Genomic DNA, 17,879 nt, shown 5'->3' with positions numbered 1-17,879 from the left:
CTGTGCAGGAGTCAGTGCTTCCCCACACTGCAGTGTACATCTGTACTCATGCTGGGACTCCACTCCTCCCAGCAATAGCACCATCTGAGGGCTTCTGTGCCACCTGGCTGTCCACTGACCAAACAATTCCCTGGAAGACTTCCTAGTCACGACATGTTTGAACAGATAACAGACATTTTAGTTACCATGTTTTATTGCTAATTGTCCCTCACACTCCTTCAGTCAGCCTTATCATGTTTGTCCATGCTAGAGTTCATAATTTTTTCAGTTTTCTTCAGCTGGACAGCATTTCAGCTTCTTGAAGGATGCCTTCTTGCTCCTGCAGTCTCACTTACCCTGCAAATGCTGGCTTCTTCTCACTCTTTCTCAAGTTTCCCTTGATGCACAGTTATTATCTCTGCACTCCCCATGTGATTTACAGAAGCAATATCCACACTCCCTGCAAAGAGTTAGGTGTTCCATCTGTCTTATTTTCAACATGCCTGCTGATCTGCGTCTAGTTTTCCTTTTTGAAGCTCGGCAGAGCAATGGTAGAGAGCTCTGGCTTGTCTTACTCCTGCAAGGATGCCAAATCTAAGCACATTAAGATCCCCCATTCCAGAGGACCTCTTCAGCTGTTACTCCCTACATCATATCCCATAAACCACTCAGAATTCAAGTCAAGCACTGACTTCATTGGTTCTTGAACCAGCTGCTCCACAAAACAGCCACTGAAATATCTAAAAATGCGCTCTGTCAAGTCTGGATGCAATATTTGCCTCTCCTAGTCCAAAGAAATGAAACTGTCCATGAGTACTTGCCCCTCTACTCAGGCTGTTGTGCTGCCATCATGGTCCACCACTGAGTAGGCAGAGTCAATATTCTATCTTCTTCCTACTTAAGTCTAGGACTTTCACTGATTGAAGTTTGGATTGTTCGTTGATGAAATTACCTTGTTAAGCAGTTCAGCTCCCACATGTCCTCAATATACAGAATCACTTAGCTCTCAGCAAAGCTCTCTGCATCCTTCCTGAGCATGAGAATGTTGTATTGATCATCTTTCCAAGTTTTGTGACATCTGTCTGCCCTGGAAGGATCTCCATGAACAATAGGACATACCAGCTCCCCAAGTCATTTGACATTAAGCACTCCCAGAGAGGAATATCTTGTTTAAACAATCTCTTCAATCTGTCTGCTCCCGGTTTCCTCTTTAACTACATTTGACCTTAACGCCAGCGGAAGGGCTGTGAACCAGCAGCACCCAAGGCACGATATGGCAGGGTGGCTATTGGCAGAGATTATCTATAGCAGGTCCTTGACTTGAATTCATTTTCCTCTGAGCGTGAGGAGCTTGATTTTTGTTCCTTCAAAAAGGCATGCCATTTATTTATGTCACAGTCCATTTATTTATTCAGGCATTTCCCAAGCGAGTCATCTCTACTGTGGAATGGATTTTTGTTTTCCTTTTTTTTTTCTGGGCAGGGTTAAAGTAAAGTAGTCTTCCCTTATCCCCCACCCCCAAGGATATCAGCTGGCCAGCATCAGCACTTCATAAAGGAAGAGGCTTGGCTTTGCAGTAAGGAAAATTTGGATCTTAGCAATTGAGGAAAAATACCTTCTTAGAAAGGTCACAACTCTCAGAAGAATACCATCTTGTGTTTAAATAGAACAGGATTGTTTAAAATTAAATCTAGGAAATTAGGACCTCTGCAACACCACAGTACTTCACATGGACTTGATTCTCCATTTGCATTTTACAGTCGGTTATCTCAATTTGGCAGTAAATTAACACACAACTGGAACAACACAGTGCCAATTTAGATCAAGAAGATATTTCTCTTTGGTAGAGAAAAGTTTAAATTTGTATACAATTTATAATCTCTATGAGAAACATTAAGGCAATTTTAAAACAAATTCTGTACTTCATCCACTTTCCCACAGGATACAAAAAGTCCATCTGGAGGTAACTGACCTAACAGTCAAACTTAAGTGTATTTTTTTGTATACGCCTCTGTTGATCAAGTCAGTAAAATTAGTGTTAGCCCAGATTTCATCCCTGTTTCTGGAGTTTTGCACCTGGCCTGCTTCTTAGTCCTGAAGCAGGGTGTAGATCATACAATAGTGGTTTGACTAGATTTCAGATTCTGACTTCTGCTGCACAAGGGATTCCAGTATTGAACTGAGCATACAAGTTCTGCTTTCTATATTGCCATATTAAACAATTATAAAAGCTCCCAATCATGAATTCTCTTTCAGGAAGAGCAGAAAGAGGGGTTTGGTTTGCACTCTCAGAAATGCAGTGCAGCTTTCGGCAAAGTGCCTTCCATTGTGTCTTTGCTGGAGACGCACGAGGCGAGAGCAGCAAGTGGGGCTGCAGGGCGATGGTAAGTGGGCAAGAGCGAAAACCTCGCCGTGCTCGGTCCTTGGGCGATGATAGAGGACACAGAAACAACGCTCCCCACCCCTGCCTTGGGCCGGCCAGGGCTGTTCCGAGCCTGCAAACCACTGCAGCATGGAAGCGTGTCTTTTTTTTTTTTTTTCCCTTCAAAAAGTTTTCAGGAAGTCTGGGGGAGGGGCGATGCTGTTTCTTTTTTGTTATAATGGGCCCCTTTGTGGAGATGGAGGAGCAGAAGCGGTCTGTGTGCCGGCGAGGCGCAGGCTCCCCGCTGCCTGCCAAGGTAACTCGCCAGGGCTCCTGAGAGCGGCGGGGCCCCGCGGTGCGGGGCAGGGCGGGCGGCGGCATGGAGCTGATGGTGCTGCTCAATGCCCTGGTCACCCGCCTGCTCTTCGTGCTGCACTCGCTCATCGGGGTCTGGAGAGTGACCGCCGTGAAGAAGGAACCCAAGTACTGGCTGCTGGCGCTGCTCAATCTTCTCCTGTGCCTGGAGACAGGGCTCACCCTCAAGTTTAAGCAAGGCAGAGGCTACAAATGGTGAGCATATTCCGCCGGAGCCCCGCTTGCTTCTTTGCATGTTCCTTGCTGCAGATGCGAAGCTGGCCCCCCAGGAGCAGGGGCTGCCCTGTCCCGGCGGTGCCGGGCGCTCAGGGATCGCGGGAGGCAGGGATGGAGAGCTGGTAGAGTTTGGCTAATCCGCTGCCAGGCAGAGGGCTTTCAGGAGGGGCAATGGTACAGCAGACAAGGCGGGAGGCACTCTGTGCGGCTGTGAGTGTCTCTTGCTGCAGGCAGGAGGCGGATGCTGTGGGGCTGGAGCGGGCTGGGGGCACCGGGCACCTCCTGAGCCCTGCAGGGGCACAGGGTGCGGAGGGACCCTGCACATGCCCTGCATGTACACCCATCCTGCCGTGCCCTGCATTGCTCATCCTGCCCTAGGACTGTATGCCCCTGCTCTCCGTGCAACAGCGCTAACGCCACGCTACTGCATGAACCTAAACTTTGTAAAAAAATAAAAGATGAGTTGCAACTGTTTTGATACAGCAAGAGTGGCTTAACTACTTGGATTTGAGAGGAACTTTCATGCGTGAAAGGCTGCCCGAGAAATGAACAAAAAAGTTAGTCATAGCAGAGCTTGGCCAAGCACATGGGGTTTTACATGCATCTAAAGAATTACTGCTGTCATCTACAGCTCATCAGTGCTCAGGCAGCCAAAACAAAATGCTCTGTGAAAAGGAGGCGGTCACATAACTAATTGTCAAGATTTCACTAGGACCTTTTGTTGTTAAAAACTCAAACTGCAGGCAGGCCTTCAGATAAATAGAGTATTAGAGAGCCCTGGAGTATTTCCATGTTCTTAAAATCCTGCCCATTGCAACCTGTGAAAGTCATTATAACAGAAGGAGTGTTGTGTGACAATTCACACAAGAGTTCCATGCTCTAAATTTGAATGTAATAAAAGCAGTGATAAAGTCTGGGACACTGGAAAATTGAACAACAGCAGAGCCCCAAATGCAGTTATGAGACAGGCAGATTGAACAGTACCAGTTATTTTGGGAGAGGAGGCAGCAGAATCTTCATGAAGGAAGACTTGCAAATGGAGCTTTTAAAAAATCCAAACAAAAATAGATACCAAAAGCAGATCCATGTTAGAGGCATATGCAGAAGACTGGGCTAAATTTATCTAGAAGAAAATTTTGAAAATGGATGTGATCCAACACTTTAAGCAGCAAAATAAAAGTACATATATAGGTGAGAACTGTAGACAAATGGCCAGCATCTATTTGCATCAGGATAATTTTCTGCTCCAGTGGAAAACAGTCACAGAACAAACATCATCAGCGTTTGTAGAAACAACTCCACAGACAATCACCAGTCCAGGGAAGGGGCAGGCTACGCAGCAGGACTCCTGCCTCCAACACCCTGATATTCTCTGTTCATTATTGACAGAAGACTGTTACTTATTACACCAGCCTAAAACATTTAATGGCACATGTGGAAAAAAAGTCTTCTTGTGAGCCTGGCCATGTAATACTTCCTCTAGATTGCTCCTTCTGAAAGAAAGGCAGGGTTAAAGCCCCTCAAGTCTCTTGGCCTGATGTGATATCATTAGCTCAGTATTGCTAACCTGCCAGCTGGATGGATTTTTTGTGTGCTGAAGTCCTACAGGAAATACTGTAAAATGTTAGTTCTTCCATTCAAATGAGAGGTGTGTTCTCTCCCAAAATAACCAGCTAAAAACCCACACAATCACTAGCCCCCTTTTTTTTTTAGGAGAAAAAAAAAAAGCTAACAACAGCAACAAAACCCACTGCCAAAAAAACCAACACCCCCTCAACCCTGAAAAACTAAAAAACACAATTAAAACCCAAACTATCTTAGAGGGGATAGTTTGAAACATTTCAGAGCAGTTTAGCAACCCAGTAATTTCCCTAAGCACCAGGATATTTTGTTTTTCCTCAGTACTTAATCTTCACTGGAAAAGTCATGATTACCAAAATAAAGATATGTTCAACATAGGGACAAACAGTAAATGCAATTACATTTGGCCAAAATACTGCTGCAGTTGCTTACTTATAAGCAGTTTAAATTCATTGCAGAATGTGCCAGAGGCAGAATAGAAGGAACCAAGTAAATGTCCCAAGGTGGACCCACCCCTAGTCCCAGGGCATTGCAGCAATGCCCAGTCCATACTGTAGCATGCAGAGCTAGATACAAAATTTGTGGCATTGCACCTCATTCCTACTCCAGAAGTACAGAATTATCAAAAAAACCCCACCTCAATCAAATGTCACATGTTTAATAAGAAAACAGCAGCAACTCACTCTCACAAGAATCACTACTTGTAGGAGTCATGAAATCTCTCTGTTACTTCTGAATAAACCCAGCTAAAGAAGCTGAAGATAACAAAGCTTCATCAACATCAGTTATTGTGCTGGTTTTGGTTGAATAAATGATTTTCGTGGGTGCACTGGCATTCAGCCAGCACCAACCCATCACAGTTATATAGAAGACTAGCAGGAAGAAAAGAATTAGAAAATTCTACCACTGCTAGCACAAGTGGGGAAACAAGGCCAAGATCCATTTTCATGAACCCATTTTAAATGCACAGCTTGCATCTAAAAGAGCTACTGAAGCAGTGCTTGTTTTAGGCAAGCTGATGCTATTTCTACTTTTCCTGTGTCAATGCACAGGATTGTGAGTAACCTTTATCTCAGCATCACTCAGTGAAGTGACTCAATGTATTAATTCACTCTTCATGAAATCAGAAAGAGCATGTTAGCTACAGGCTTTTTAAATACAGAAAATGCTGTGATAGAAATACCAACAGCAAAGTGCCTCTGGTCAGCTCTTAAAAAAGAAATTTTTAATAAATTTCCATATATGACCTTAGATGGATGTACAGATAAACCTGTTTATAATACTCACACAGCACAAGCAAACCAGCAAGAATAGCAATTCTTATTTGCAGTTACCCTATTTCTTAATATCCCATATGGCAGAGGCACAAAATACAATATATCCAAACATTATCTGCATTGGAAAGTATTTATGATGTATCGTAATACCAAGATATCTTTTCTTTTCCTTCACAGGTTTTCACCAGCAATATTTTTATATCTGATTTGCATAGTACCATCACTATGGCTACTAGAAATTCATCATGGGACTCAGGTATCTAATATGAGATAAGATGGAATAGTTTGAAATTGATGCATTATTTGATGGGTTGGCTTCAGGCATGCAGTCAGAACTCTGCAAAGTCTTGTTCCAGTTCTCTCTTTCATATTGGTGGGTGTCCCAGTCTAGCTACAGCTATATTATGACTATTGTGCACTTCCTAATTACCAGATAATGAGACTCTTTCCTAGCTAAAAATGAGACCATGTATTTGTATTTATCTCAGGAACTGAGGACTACAAGTTCAAAAAACAGAGCCTTTCACCTCCAGGTTACCAGCAGGAATCTTGCTCAGTAGGGTAAAAGAATGCCATTGCTTTAGAGGCCTTTGCAAAATGAAGTGAGTTTGACAGTGTTTAAAAGCAAATGCCACAACTTCAAGCAAGTCAAAATTGAGACAGGTATCAGTGAAAGGGGTCTTAAACTCGCGTTATCTCATGTTTGCTACAACATAGGAGAGCACACAGAGTGTTACCACAGCTGGAAATACATCTGAAAAAGTTTACATCCTTCCTTTCTTTGTGTTGCATAATCATCTAGGAGAGAGAGGAGCTGGATTGCAATTCAGGACTAAAGCATATGGCAAAATTTTTAAGGGCAAGTGTTCTGGGGTCAGTTAGGGCCAGAACAGAGCCACTTCACCCAACAGGTCTCACTCAATCAAGCTCATGCAGGCTAGTTTCAAGTCCCTATAGCACTTCCATGCAAAGAAAAGGAAATTTTGTCTGTGCCCCTATTTGCACGTATGCAGTGCCCTACATCCAGAGCAGTAAAGGTTTTGATTGGAACAAGAACAAAAAGTAACAGAAGAAAATACATAAATTAGACTAAGAAGACCTAGTGCCTCATTTTCTCCTTTGAAACATTGTTAGAGTCCACAGAAGCATAATCAAATATTCAAAATTGTGTTTACACTAAAAATGCCTCAGGCTTTTTCTAAATACAACAGCAGGAATTTATTGTCTTCTTGTTTTCCCAAATCTCCTTAAACAGTCACAGACAGGTAATGTGGATATTGAGAACATTTGTCATAGTTAAATCTGGTCCAAGAAACAGGCTAATTCTGTAGTCAAAGGCAGCAGTTTATTTCCCAAAATGATGTTAGAACATGGCATACTTTGTTCTTATTGATATACTGCTATGGTGAATTAAAGAGGGAGTATATCAAGTTAACAGCTTAGTTTATACCTGGAGAGATAGGATAGAGAGTTCTGGAAGCACACAATCTAACAGATTCAAAAATAATACCTCCAGAAGGGGAGTAGCTTTCCTAACAATTAATCTCAAACACAGCACTCAGACTAGCACTACTCTCAATACTGGTATATTCCTGGGATTTCATTATTTAAATGCAAACAGAATGGGTAATTATACGGTCACTAGATCCACACTTTTGATATATACAGTATGAAAACAGTGTGTGGTCTTTAAGGCAGTAGAACTTTGATCTTGTGTTGAATCCTTACCAGGAAGCATCAGCTGCTCATGCCAGTGCTGTTATTTAAAGCAGGTGCTAACAGGCATCTCTCTTCCTGAAGACAGAGGCAATTCTGCCTCTGTGTACTGCAGAACTGGACATATAATGCCATTCATATATCAGAGGTGAAATACTGACTGCATAGAAACTACTGCTTTGTGGTAATGTATTTAGGGGTGAAAGATATGTTTGGGAGAGATTATAAAGTCAATTGAACTGTACAGAGTGAAAAAATTGCTGTCTGCTGTCAGGCAAATTGAAACCATTTAATCCGTTAAAAAATCCAAACATTCATGCAGGATTTCAGGGCTCTGTTACCTTTGCAGATGCCTGGTGTGCCACTGCCACAGAAAGCAGTAACTGAGCACCTTTTGTAGGGCTTACCCAACTACCAGGGCTCTAGCTGATGCAGGCTTCCAGTCAGGAATAAGACAGACACTGGGTAAACCTTGTAATTATTTTTAACCACCTTAACTTGAACACTCTGGGGATATAGTGAATATCACTGTCCATTCCCTCAGCCTCATTTTGAGGTGGGATTCTCTTACCAGCTAAAACTATACCATAATGAGCTCCTCAAAGTGCTCTTACATCTTTCACCACTCCTTCCTTGCCGTACCCATTATATTCCTCAATTTGGAAAACAACTTAGATAATCTTTGTTTCATGTTTTACATTTCAGCTTTCCTGTATGAGCAAAATGAAGCAGTCAGGAGTGCTTTGAATTTCTGACATCACATGTGTTTCCATAGTGACAGGCACAGTGTTTTGCAGCAAAGCACAGACAGCAAGCCAGGTACCTGTTACTTGGCAGAGGGCCTGCTCCAGGGAAGGGCTGGACTCTTCCAAAATGTCCTCAGACTGACAGCCTCCATGCACATTAATAGGTTGAGGGTACTCCACCCTAATATTCAAGTTGCAATTTTACACCCCAGTGCTGGCCCCATTATGAAAAGTTTTAGCTAACCTCAGTTATATTTGAAAATAATAGATTATGAATAAGGTGCAAACAGAAATTGGCTGAATTAGTTTGGTGTTTCAGGCGTCCCCCATGCACTGGCAGTGAATTTCTCTGCAGGCCATTACCATGTCATGCAACAGCATTTCCATTTTGATTAGATGGCTTATGAATCAGTAAGCTTCATCTCAGAAGAAACAAAAGAAAGTAAGCCAAGTCAGAGTTGATACAAAATGTGTACAGCCTCTTCCTTTTATCTTTGCACAGAAAAAACCTGAAAATAAACCCATTTTTATTTAGCTTGGTACAGAGTCAACATTTAGGACGTACTGGGGTCTAATAACAAAAAGGCAAATCATGTTTATCAAGTGCCCATGAAATAGTAAAACAGTATTCACTTGCTTATTGTCACATTCCCATTTAGCCACTGCACATCCATAAGTCAATAAGTAAATTTGCCTGGCACCAACAGTCCTATTTACATGCATATACATGATGTAAATAAAGGCTCTTCTCCAGATTTTCAAAGATCATTTCACAATCACCACTTATTAAATATTCAGAGAAGCGCAAACCCAAACAAGATATGAACATACTTAAATGAAAAAAACAGAAGCCTGCTTTAAAAAAAACAAAAACAGGAGACTGGCTTTGCAGATGCAGATTTCCATTTCCTGTCTGGAAGCAATTGAGAAGAGCTGTGGACTGGCCCTGAGCTTGCCAATCAGTCCAAGATCACTGAGCCTTGCTCTGAAATAGTAACACACCTCCCAGCTGAAAGTACTCACAAAAATGACATAGAAGGAAAGACACCTATCAAAGACACAATAACGTGAATTAATTTTTTTAGAGGTATTTCCTGCAACTCTGTGCACTAGAACAAGAGAAAAAGAGCTCCCCTGCAAGCCATGGCATAGTTTCTTCTGCCTCCTTCTAGCAGTCAAGCTGCTGAGTCCTGCAGCTCCTCCACCTTGGATGTGAAGTTCTGTGCAGGTTCATGGCTGCTTTCTATTACCATGTCAGACCAGGCAAGGGGCCAGAGAGGTGAGCTTAAATGCAGACTTAATGACAAACCAAAGGTGTCAGAGTCAGCCTTCCTCCTGCTGCACAGGTTAGTCACCCCTTTGCCCTACCCAGGCTACTTGTTGATCTTCACTTCTTAGTATTCTGGGGTGGTTAGGACACTTATGCAGTATTTTTAGGTTGTGGTCTCCTCTGCTGGGTGACACAGAGTGGAAGTAACTCAGCCTGACTTTGACCTTGGGGTGGGTCTCCTTAGACTTTAGGGTTTTTCTGTAGGCAGCAGATACAGATGCCTCTTCAGAGCACCAATTAAGTTACATTTCCAAAGCATCCTCTGAACAAGCCGTTCCCTCTCTCTCCTTTACTTGAAGGGCAACCCAGGGAAATTAGCCCTACAAGGCTGTAGCCAGGCAGAGAGTACCAGCCCCTCCATCTCACTGTTTCCATGCCCAGAGCTTTAGACTAAATGGAAACATCATCTTCCCCACATCTGTGTGTCAATCTTTCAAGACTCTCACACCCACTGTTCAAATAAAACAAGCATTCAGCTTAAGACTCTTTAGCGCCAACTCTAAAAGCAACAAGCACTGACATTTTTTCCAGTTTTTTCCAGGCACAGGAAATTTATCTACCATAAGGTCAGACAAGAGGCAGCATTTACCCAGATTCTGAACAACATCAGAGACCAAGAAAAGTATCAAAGTAAAATCTGAAATTTCCTGAAAAACATTGCTCTGATATTGGCAGGCTTTACACTGAACACAACTACTCAGTATGCTCTCGAACACATTCCAATTGTTGCAGAAAATCAATCCCCATGCAATAAAATGGTTGGGGGCCCAGTGGAGAAATGCAAATAATCTGCAATTCTCTGGCAAAAATAGGACAGGATAAAAGTCTTTAGTAACAGCATGGTTTGATTTTCTAATTATCCTCTTTTTATTACAATGGAGAGAGATGTTATGGATTGTTATGAAGACAGATTTTGGACCTGTGCCCCCCAGCTGCTCCTGGGCCAACCTTGGGTGTGAAGGTAGAAAGGCAGGACAGTGCTGCAGACAGAACATAGCCCCACCACGGGTTTACTGTAGTTGGAGTAACAATATGTTTTAGCCAACACTCAATTTCCCAGATCACTGTGTACTTGTAGGAAGTAAAAATATCCTTTATTCTATTTCAAAGGGATAGGCAACAATACAGGTCTAGTTCTCTTAAATACTCCTTTATTTCACCTCTCATCCTATGAATTTCCATACAAAATAAGGCACAGCAGGGGCAGGAGAGGTGGAGGATACAACTCATATATCCTACCTCATTTTCAGCCTTGAGGGAAGTCATACGAAAAAATGAAAGTGACATTTTCAGAGAACTTTTCCTGGATAGTAGAAAACAGAAGCAGATATTTTGAGAACAAATTTTTGTTGAAGGCCACTCCATTGGCCTTTGAATTTGCATCCTCTTCTGCAGTACAACCCTGTAATTTCTTAGGAACCTACCAACACATCACTCTTGTCCTCATGAGAGGAATTCCTCCCTCCTGAAGAAGAGGGGGAATTACATTAAGAGCGAGGACCGTTGCAAACATCAGACACCCTCTGCAGTTCAGCAAAACAGGACACAGCCATAGAGCACATCTGCTCCTGGGTGGGATGTTTACACGCGTGTCATGTTTTTGTTCACAACAGTACTGTGGCAATGAGCCTGGGGCTGTTCAGGTCAATGTCAGCAATCAAGACTTCAATCAATCCAGAGAGAGCAGTCAAGGAAGTGAGGGAACAGATCACCACATCATTCAGACGGTAGGGCACCTTTTCCTGTTTCTGGTAGAGATCTTATGACAATTAGAGATAAGCACCTTGTGAGTAAAACAAAATAACAAAACAAAAAATGGCAAACAATCCAGGACATGTATATTATATATATTTGTAGTTTAGGAAACCACATTGTGAAAATACAGCATGCTACTGTTGCTAAGACCAGTCTCTGTGTAAAGAAGAGGTGACCCTACCATTCTCTTGTGAATCTCAGTAACTGAATTTAGAAAGTGTCTGGGTAACGAGTCTGCAAAGCACAATGCTCAATTGAAAAATGAGAACAGGAGGAGTAGTACACAGAGAAAGATTTGATATTCATTATCCAAAGTTTGTATTAAAATGTATTTTTAAACCAGGCCTGCTAGATGGAAATTACTTGTTCTCATACAATGTGAAAGAGAACAAAAGCAGGCTCTAAGACAAATACAGTCTCTCACAGTATCTCTAACATCAGTCTCCTGAAGTTACAATACATGATTGTTGTCTTTTAAACAGGCTAAAGTCTTTGTCAATCAGCTCTCCACAATCTGTGAGACTGTATGGACACTGGCTCTCCACCAGACTTTTCTACTGCTATTAGTAGTTGGGAGATGGCTTCTCCCCATTGGAGTTGAAATCACCCGGGATCAACTGTCTCAGCTGCTTCTCATGTTTGTGGGAACAGCAGCAGATATACTTGAATTTGCTAGTGAGACCTTGGACATTGAGGATGTTCGGTAAGGATTTTTTGCTGATGGTATTTGTGTAATGTGCAGTGTTCAGACTGATAAAACTGCATTTCCCATAGAAAGCAGAGGGCTGCATTCAAGGGCTCTGTGTGCCTGCTCTTGCCTTTCCCCCATCAAAGTCCTGTGAGCTTTGTTGGAGATTACTCATGTGTTGCCAGCAGAGAAGCATGTCACATCATCACAATGAAAGGGTTCAGGGAGCCAAACGAGCAGCCTGACTGCCAGGAATTCTTACAGCTACAGGAGCTGAAACACTGGATACGCAGTAAGCCTCCTTCAGGTTAATGAATTGTTTCAGATGGGCAAGGAAGCAACTAAAGCTGGCTTAAGTGACTCATTATCCAAGTTGCTTCTTTGGTTATCTCATGTGTACTTCATGGTAGAGTGACAAAGTGTTCAAAGATAAGAAGAAAGGGAATGGCAGAGTCTGGTGTGAATTTTCAACACTCTGATCTCTCCCCAAGAAAGTAAGCTCACCTCCCCCTCACACTGAGAGATGAGCTGTGAACATCCATCATAAGGAAAGAGTCACAGAAGATGTTCATCTTCTCTAACAAATACTATTTTATTTTTTGTAAGTATCATAGCAAGGCTTTTAGAGCAGGAAAAGAGTCCTTCCCACTTGGCAGAGAAGCTTCAGGCTTGCAAAGAATGTGTAATCACTACAAGGGTGAAGATATCCCCTCTGAGCCACAGAGTCTATTCTCATATGCTTATTATTATAACATTAGCTTCAGATATTTAGTGTAATTACACAGCTGGAACATGTAAGCCTTAACAGCAAAAATTCCATACAAAAAGGTGCTTCTGTTTTCCTTAGTGTTGCATTGTAAAAGCACATATAAATAAACCAATCACTGCTTCACTCAGCTACCCTTTAAATGATTACAAACACTACACAAAGCTTTTTTGTGATCTCATAAGGAAACTGCATCTTCATTGTTACCACTTTTTCCCCTCCCATAGGAAGAATTACGCTCTCATAAATGCAATTCTTGCTGTATGGACCTGGAGTATGTTACAGTTTCCACTTGATCTTGCAGGTTAGTACTTGCGCACAAACAAGAAAAGAGAAAAGTGCCCTTAAGTTTTTGCTGGTACATCTTGTGGTTGTGCACACATTACATACAGGCTGTACTAAGGACTTCTGGTGAAGAGGAATTCATATTCAACAGCTTTTGAAGAAAGCTCATTGTGGTTTCTTTTGAGGAAATACTTGTTTCTGGCTAACCTCTGATCTCTCTCATTGAGCTGTCTACTTGCAGGAAAAGGAAAAAATGATTGCACTTTTGTGTTGCTCCAGTTGCCTGTTACTGCCTTAAACTTCACTATGTGAGCTCTCACGTTAGAGCTGGTCTATTATGCCTCAAATTTGGGTAGGTCCTAGACCCTATAGAGAGGCAGGCGCTTGTGAACCACAGAACAGCACAGCCAAAAGCACAGGAGAAATTACCTATTCACTGGAGACCTAAAGGACCATATGATGTTGGGACTGTATGATGTTATCTTAATCCAAAAGAGCCGGCTATTCAGCCAGCTCAGGGCTGTGTTTGTTCCTGGGCAGAAAGGGCTTCTCCCTGTCCAAAAAAGAACAATGAAAGCTGTCTGGAGCATCATCTGTTCCAACCATTTTGGCCTCCAATCACAACAAGTTTGCAACAACTATAGCAGTCCAAAAATGCGTTATCCTCAGTACCATCTATACAAAATAGATTTCTAGGCGAACAAACTGACTAGAATAATAAATTAAAAATTCCTGAAATATTATTTTGTTCATTAGTCTTTTCTTCATGGATGCTGCTAGGCTTTGTTTCCAACAGGGAAGTTATGAAAATATTTCAGCCTGTCAGCTCAGCAGCTCACCTCCTAAAAAATCAGATGCAATCACATTTCAGCTTTATCATAGCTAAAATTCCTGCTACTGCTAAAATATATTCTATTAAAGATGCACAGCAGTCAGGTTTAAAAAACCTCAACCAACCAAATAAAAAACATCCTATATACATCACCACCACACAAATAAATTCAGATAGCACTTAAACAATCTGTTCATTTTTTTCCTCTAGCAGTTGCTTTTCCATTTATTTAATTACATCTACCAGTTAAAATTAAATTACTGAACACCTATTTCCCTGAATTACTACGGGTACAGGTTCATTTTAGGTAGTTCTATACAGTTGCACAGATAGTACTTTTTGTTCAAGCATCAGAATGTTTATTCACACAAACATGACGTAAAAGAAATTTTTAGGCACTTATTATTAGACTACAGCAGTGCAGTTAGTACTATTAAACAGCAATGGCACAGAAGCACATTAAAAAATTAGCTGCTGCTGAAGCTTTGCCTAATGGATTCAGCAAATTTCTGTATTTTACAACTCATTTTCCATTTGAGTCTCATCTCTTTCTCCCCCCACCCCAGCGTTGACTCAAACAATAGAATTCTTTTGGCAAGCTGCAATTTTTGGCAGTTGTTACCGCATCACAAGTAGCGATGTTTTTTTAAACCAATGAAATCTCCCTGTCCAAGAGACAGGTTAATTAAGATTCATGTATTTCTGTGAGACACAGCCACATTTCCCCCCACAAACCCTTTTGATGCTCCTTCTCTGGACAGTACACCATAGAGGGCATTTGGGCCCACCACCACCTTTACAGCCAAGGGGAACCCATGTATGCAAGTTCCAGCAGTTGTGTGACATTGATACCCACAAGGCTAAAAACAAGTATCTGTGCCTCAAGTCTTACATGGCAGACAGAAACCACAAAGTGCTCAATATTGCCTGGCACTGACAGACCTTATTCTTACTATGACACGTGAAAAAGGCAATGGTTATCTAGTGAATATTTTAAAAGCAATTCTTCGCGTGGAAGAGAGCGAAGTGCTACAGCACTGGCTGTTCCTTTTCAGCACAGTTTTTTTTCTTAAGGATGCATACTGGTCTGGCATGTTGATTTACCAAATAAAAGGTCTGAGGAAGTTGTAAAGAATCATTAGGTGGTCTATTTCTGCTTTTTGTCATAGAAGCGTATAAATACTGGTAGGTTTGAGGCATACAAAAGGGGAAGTGGTTTTTAATCCTGTTTGTAAGACCACATAAGTGCCTCAGGTGAGTTCAGCGTGTTTTGCTGAAAAACATCCCAGAAACTGGATATGCTATATGTTGCACAGTTTACAGGTGAATGCATTTATAATCCAGAGTACTCTGTATTGTGAGTGCCCTTTAGGCCAACCCTGGCTCCAATTCACAAAGTCGTTTTAACACGACTGTTTTCCTTGCAGTACAGCATATTGGCTGCAAACCAAGCGCGTCGGCCAGGCGGATCCCCAGCCTGCTGCTGTGCAGGTACAGTGCAGAACTGTGGAACATTGGTGTCAGTCTTTTCATACAGGATGGCCCCTTCTTCATTGTGCGTTCAATTCTCATGGGCCACTTCAGAATATTCAATCAGATGCTGGTGTTTTTTACAGCTAAGAATATCTTAGTTGTGACTCTGCAGCTGTACCGGCTGGCAGTGATAACCTTAGACTTCCGTAGCACCGTTCTGCAGAAGAGCAGGAAAGGAGAAGTCTGTTGCTGCCCATGTGAGCCTTATGAAGCTCATGCTCATGCTACTGGTCGCCAAGAGAATGAAATGAAAGAGTTTGTCGCTGTTCCTCCAAAAGAGGAATCCCAAGCTCCATCAGAAGATCACTGAGCAATTACTGACTTGGAAGAAGTTGCATTTCCCACAGCTTCTTCAGCAGGGCTTTGTCAGTTTCTGTGATCAAATACATCTTGAATGCCTAAGTCATCTTTTCCATCAAGAGAACATTCATTTCTTCTAAATTGTAGGGGAACTTTTCTCAAGCAAATTGTTAGCAATGGGACCTATTTTAAATTCATTTGTATGGTGGGTTTTGACTAGTTCCATATTGTATTATTCACAGGGATTTTGTAGCCATAGTTTGTAGTATCAAGAAAGGTTGGGAGCACTAACAAGAATGGTTATTACCGTTGGTGGCATTGTGCTGACCTATATGCTTGCACAAATTCAAGTGGAAGGACAAGCCTGTCCTTTATAGGAAGCACAAAAGCATTGAGCTCTACTAAAATAGTAGGGCTATGACTACAGTGTGATGAACAATATATTTGCCATGTACAGAAGGAACTTCAGCAGCAACAACTGTGCAGGCATGTTAGTGCTGTTACTGTGACACGAGAACATTGTTCATTCCAGAAATTTAAGGAAACCTTCAGATGTTACCTCATCTTTGGCTGGATTCAGTTAAGAACTATGCAACACCATCAAACTACATACAAAAGACTCTTGTGACCTGCCTGGTCTGAATAACCTAAACCTTAACAAAAAGAAAAATCAGCCCCCGAATCACTGGAAGCCAGCTGCATTTCCTACAAGCATTTTCTACAGAGTTGCTTGCCTTTCTATTTCTACCAGTTAGAACATACACACAACACACATGGAGAAAACCTCACCAAAATATTTGTAAATACTTTCTTCTTTGTGATTTTACAGTTGAGACAGTTTTTTAAATGTCTCCATTTTGTATGGTTTTTAATAGTGGCCTGACCCAGACACAGACTCTCAATAGAAAGAAGATGCACTGCTGCTGAAGGCAGTCTAAGGCAAAGGATTTAGGCATGCACTTCATGTTTCATAAAGCACCACAAGGACCCATGAAATAACCTGACAGATTGTCTGGTCTGATGAGTGTCAAGATCCATTTTTAAGAAATGGCTAATAATTAATACTTTACTACTTTTACATTTGGAGTGACCAACATGGGCCCCAATTTCTCCCAAGAGCACACTTGAGATCAGTGTAAGATCTTTTGCTCGACTTAGCTTAGAGAAGCTGAAAGTAAGATAAGTGATTTTTGAAAGTCTGCCTAAAAATTCTATTTTCACAGAAAATAGCAGGTGCTTTTACAGATTCCTGCATCCATTCTGAAAGAGAGCAGAAAAGCATATAGAGTGACCTAATTAAGGTAATTTCACTATTAAAGCACCAAATGAAGCCTTATTTTCTAAAGCCTCAGCTATCTGAAAACCAGGGTCTGGTTTCAGGAATGAATGGAAGTGTTTCTGCCATCATTGCAGCAGTCATGTACTTTTTTATCCACAGCCTGATAAACAACGATACATTTATTCTTTGAAAATCCCAAACACCAAAGATGTGAATGTGCATTTATACTTGTGAGTTGTTACTGTTCTGTGCAGGATAAGACCCTTCCATTATGAAGGAAGAAAATGCACAGCCATAAGGAAGTATCACATGCTTCATAGCCCTGTCTACCATTTATATAGTAGTAATATTGTGCAACACCTCCTTCTCTGCTTATTTTCAGCCTTTTTCCAGCAGCAGTTTTAAAAAGCCAATCACTACTTGCCATGGTGTTGTGAGGTAGACATATGGAAAATGGAATGCAGCTTCATTTTGGATTTTAATTCAAGTCTAGAGGTAAAAAAAGTGACAGTTCTGATGATGATCTGTGCTGTCTAAAACCTTTCACACTGGGATGAATTTAGAATCACTTGGTAGAACCACAAGACAGCTCTTCCTTGTGGATGCAAGCCGGAACTACTCATATTCATTTTGAGTTTACCACTTGCTGATATAGTAATTATCCTGTTAAAAGGATCACTGCTAATTAATTTGGAGTGTACTGAGCTTGCTAGAACATCATTCTAAATTCATCAGCACAAAAATTGCAAGGATGTACTTTTTTAAAACTTGCTATTTCAAATCTTCCTTCAGCAACAAACTGCCTACTAGAATCAGCCTGCAGCAAATGCAAGATCCCCTGGGGTCAGCAGTACAGAGA

General features: G+C 41.6%; 1 protein-coding gene across 1 annotated transcript; it reads left to right on the top strand.

Moving 5' to 3' along the window:
- Positions 1–2,720: 2,720 nt before the first annotated feature.
- Positions 2,721–15,985, top strand: TMEM26 (transmembrane protein 26). Its single transcript, XM_054277345.1, has 6 exons — positions 2,721–2,911; positions 5,968–6,046; positions 11,196–11,309; positions 11,820–12,040; positions 13,019–13,095; positions 15,336–15,985. Exons 1-6 carry the CDS (start codon positions 2,721–2,723, stop codon positions 15,749–15,751), a joined length of 1,098 nt encoding a protein of 365 aa, XP_054133320.1. The 3' UTR covers positions 15,752–15,985.
- Positions 15,986–17,879: the final 1,894 nt, after the last annotated feature.

Source organism: Melozone crissalis, unplaced genomic scaffold (assembly GCF_028551555.1).
Source record: "Melozone crissalis strain CALT ecotype California unplaced genomic scaffold, PUWL_Pcris_2 ptg000019l_1, whole genome shotgun sequence".
Taxonomy (NCBI): Eukaryota; Metazoa; Chordata; class Aves; order Passeriformes; family Passerellidae; genus Melozone; species Melozone crissalis.
Note: the sequence above shows the minus strand (reverse complement) of the source record. Positions and strands in the feature narration are given on the sequence as shown.

What these genes read in the sequence shown, in the direction of transcription:
- TMEM26 (XM_054277345.1), top strand. Translation starts at nt 2,721, where the DNA reads ATGGAGCTGATGGTGCTGCTCAATGCCCTGGTCACCCGCCTGCTCTTC. An exon ending in AAATTCATCATGGGACTCAG is followed by an intron (nt 6,047 to 11,195) that starts GTATCTAATATG and finishes TGTTCACAACAG; the next exon opens with TACTGTGGCAATGAGCCTGG. An exon ending in ATCACCACATCATTCAGACG is followed by an intron (nt 11,310 to 11,819) that starts GTAGGGCACCTT and finishes TCTTTTAAACAG; the next exon opens with GCTAAAGTCTTTGTCAATCA.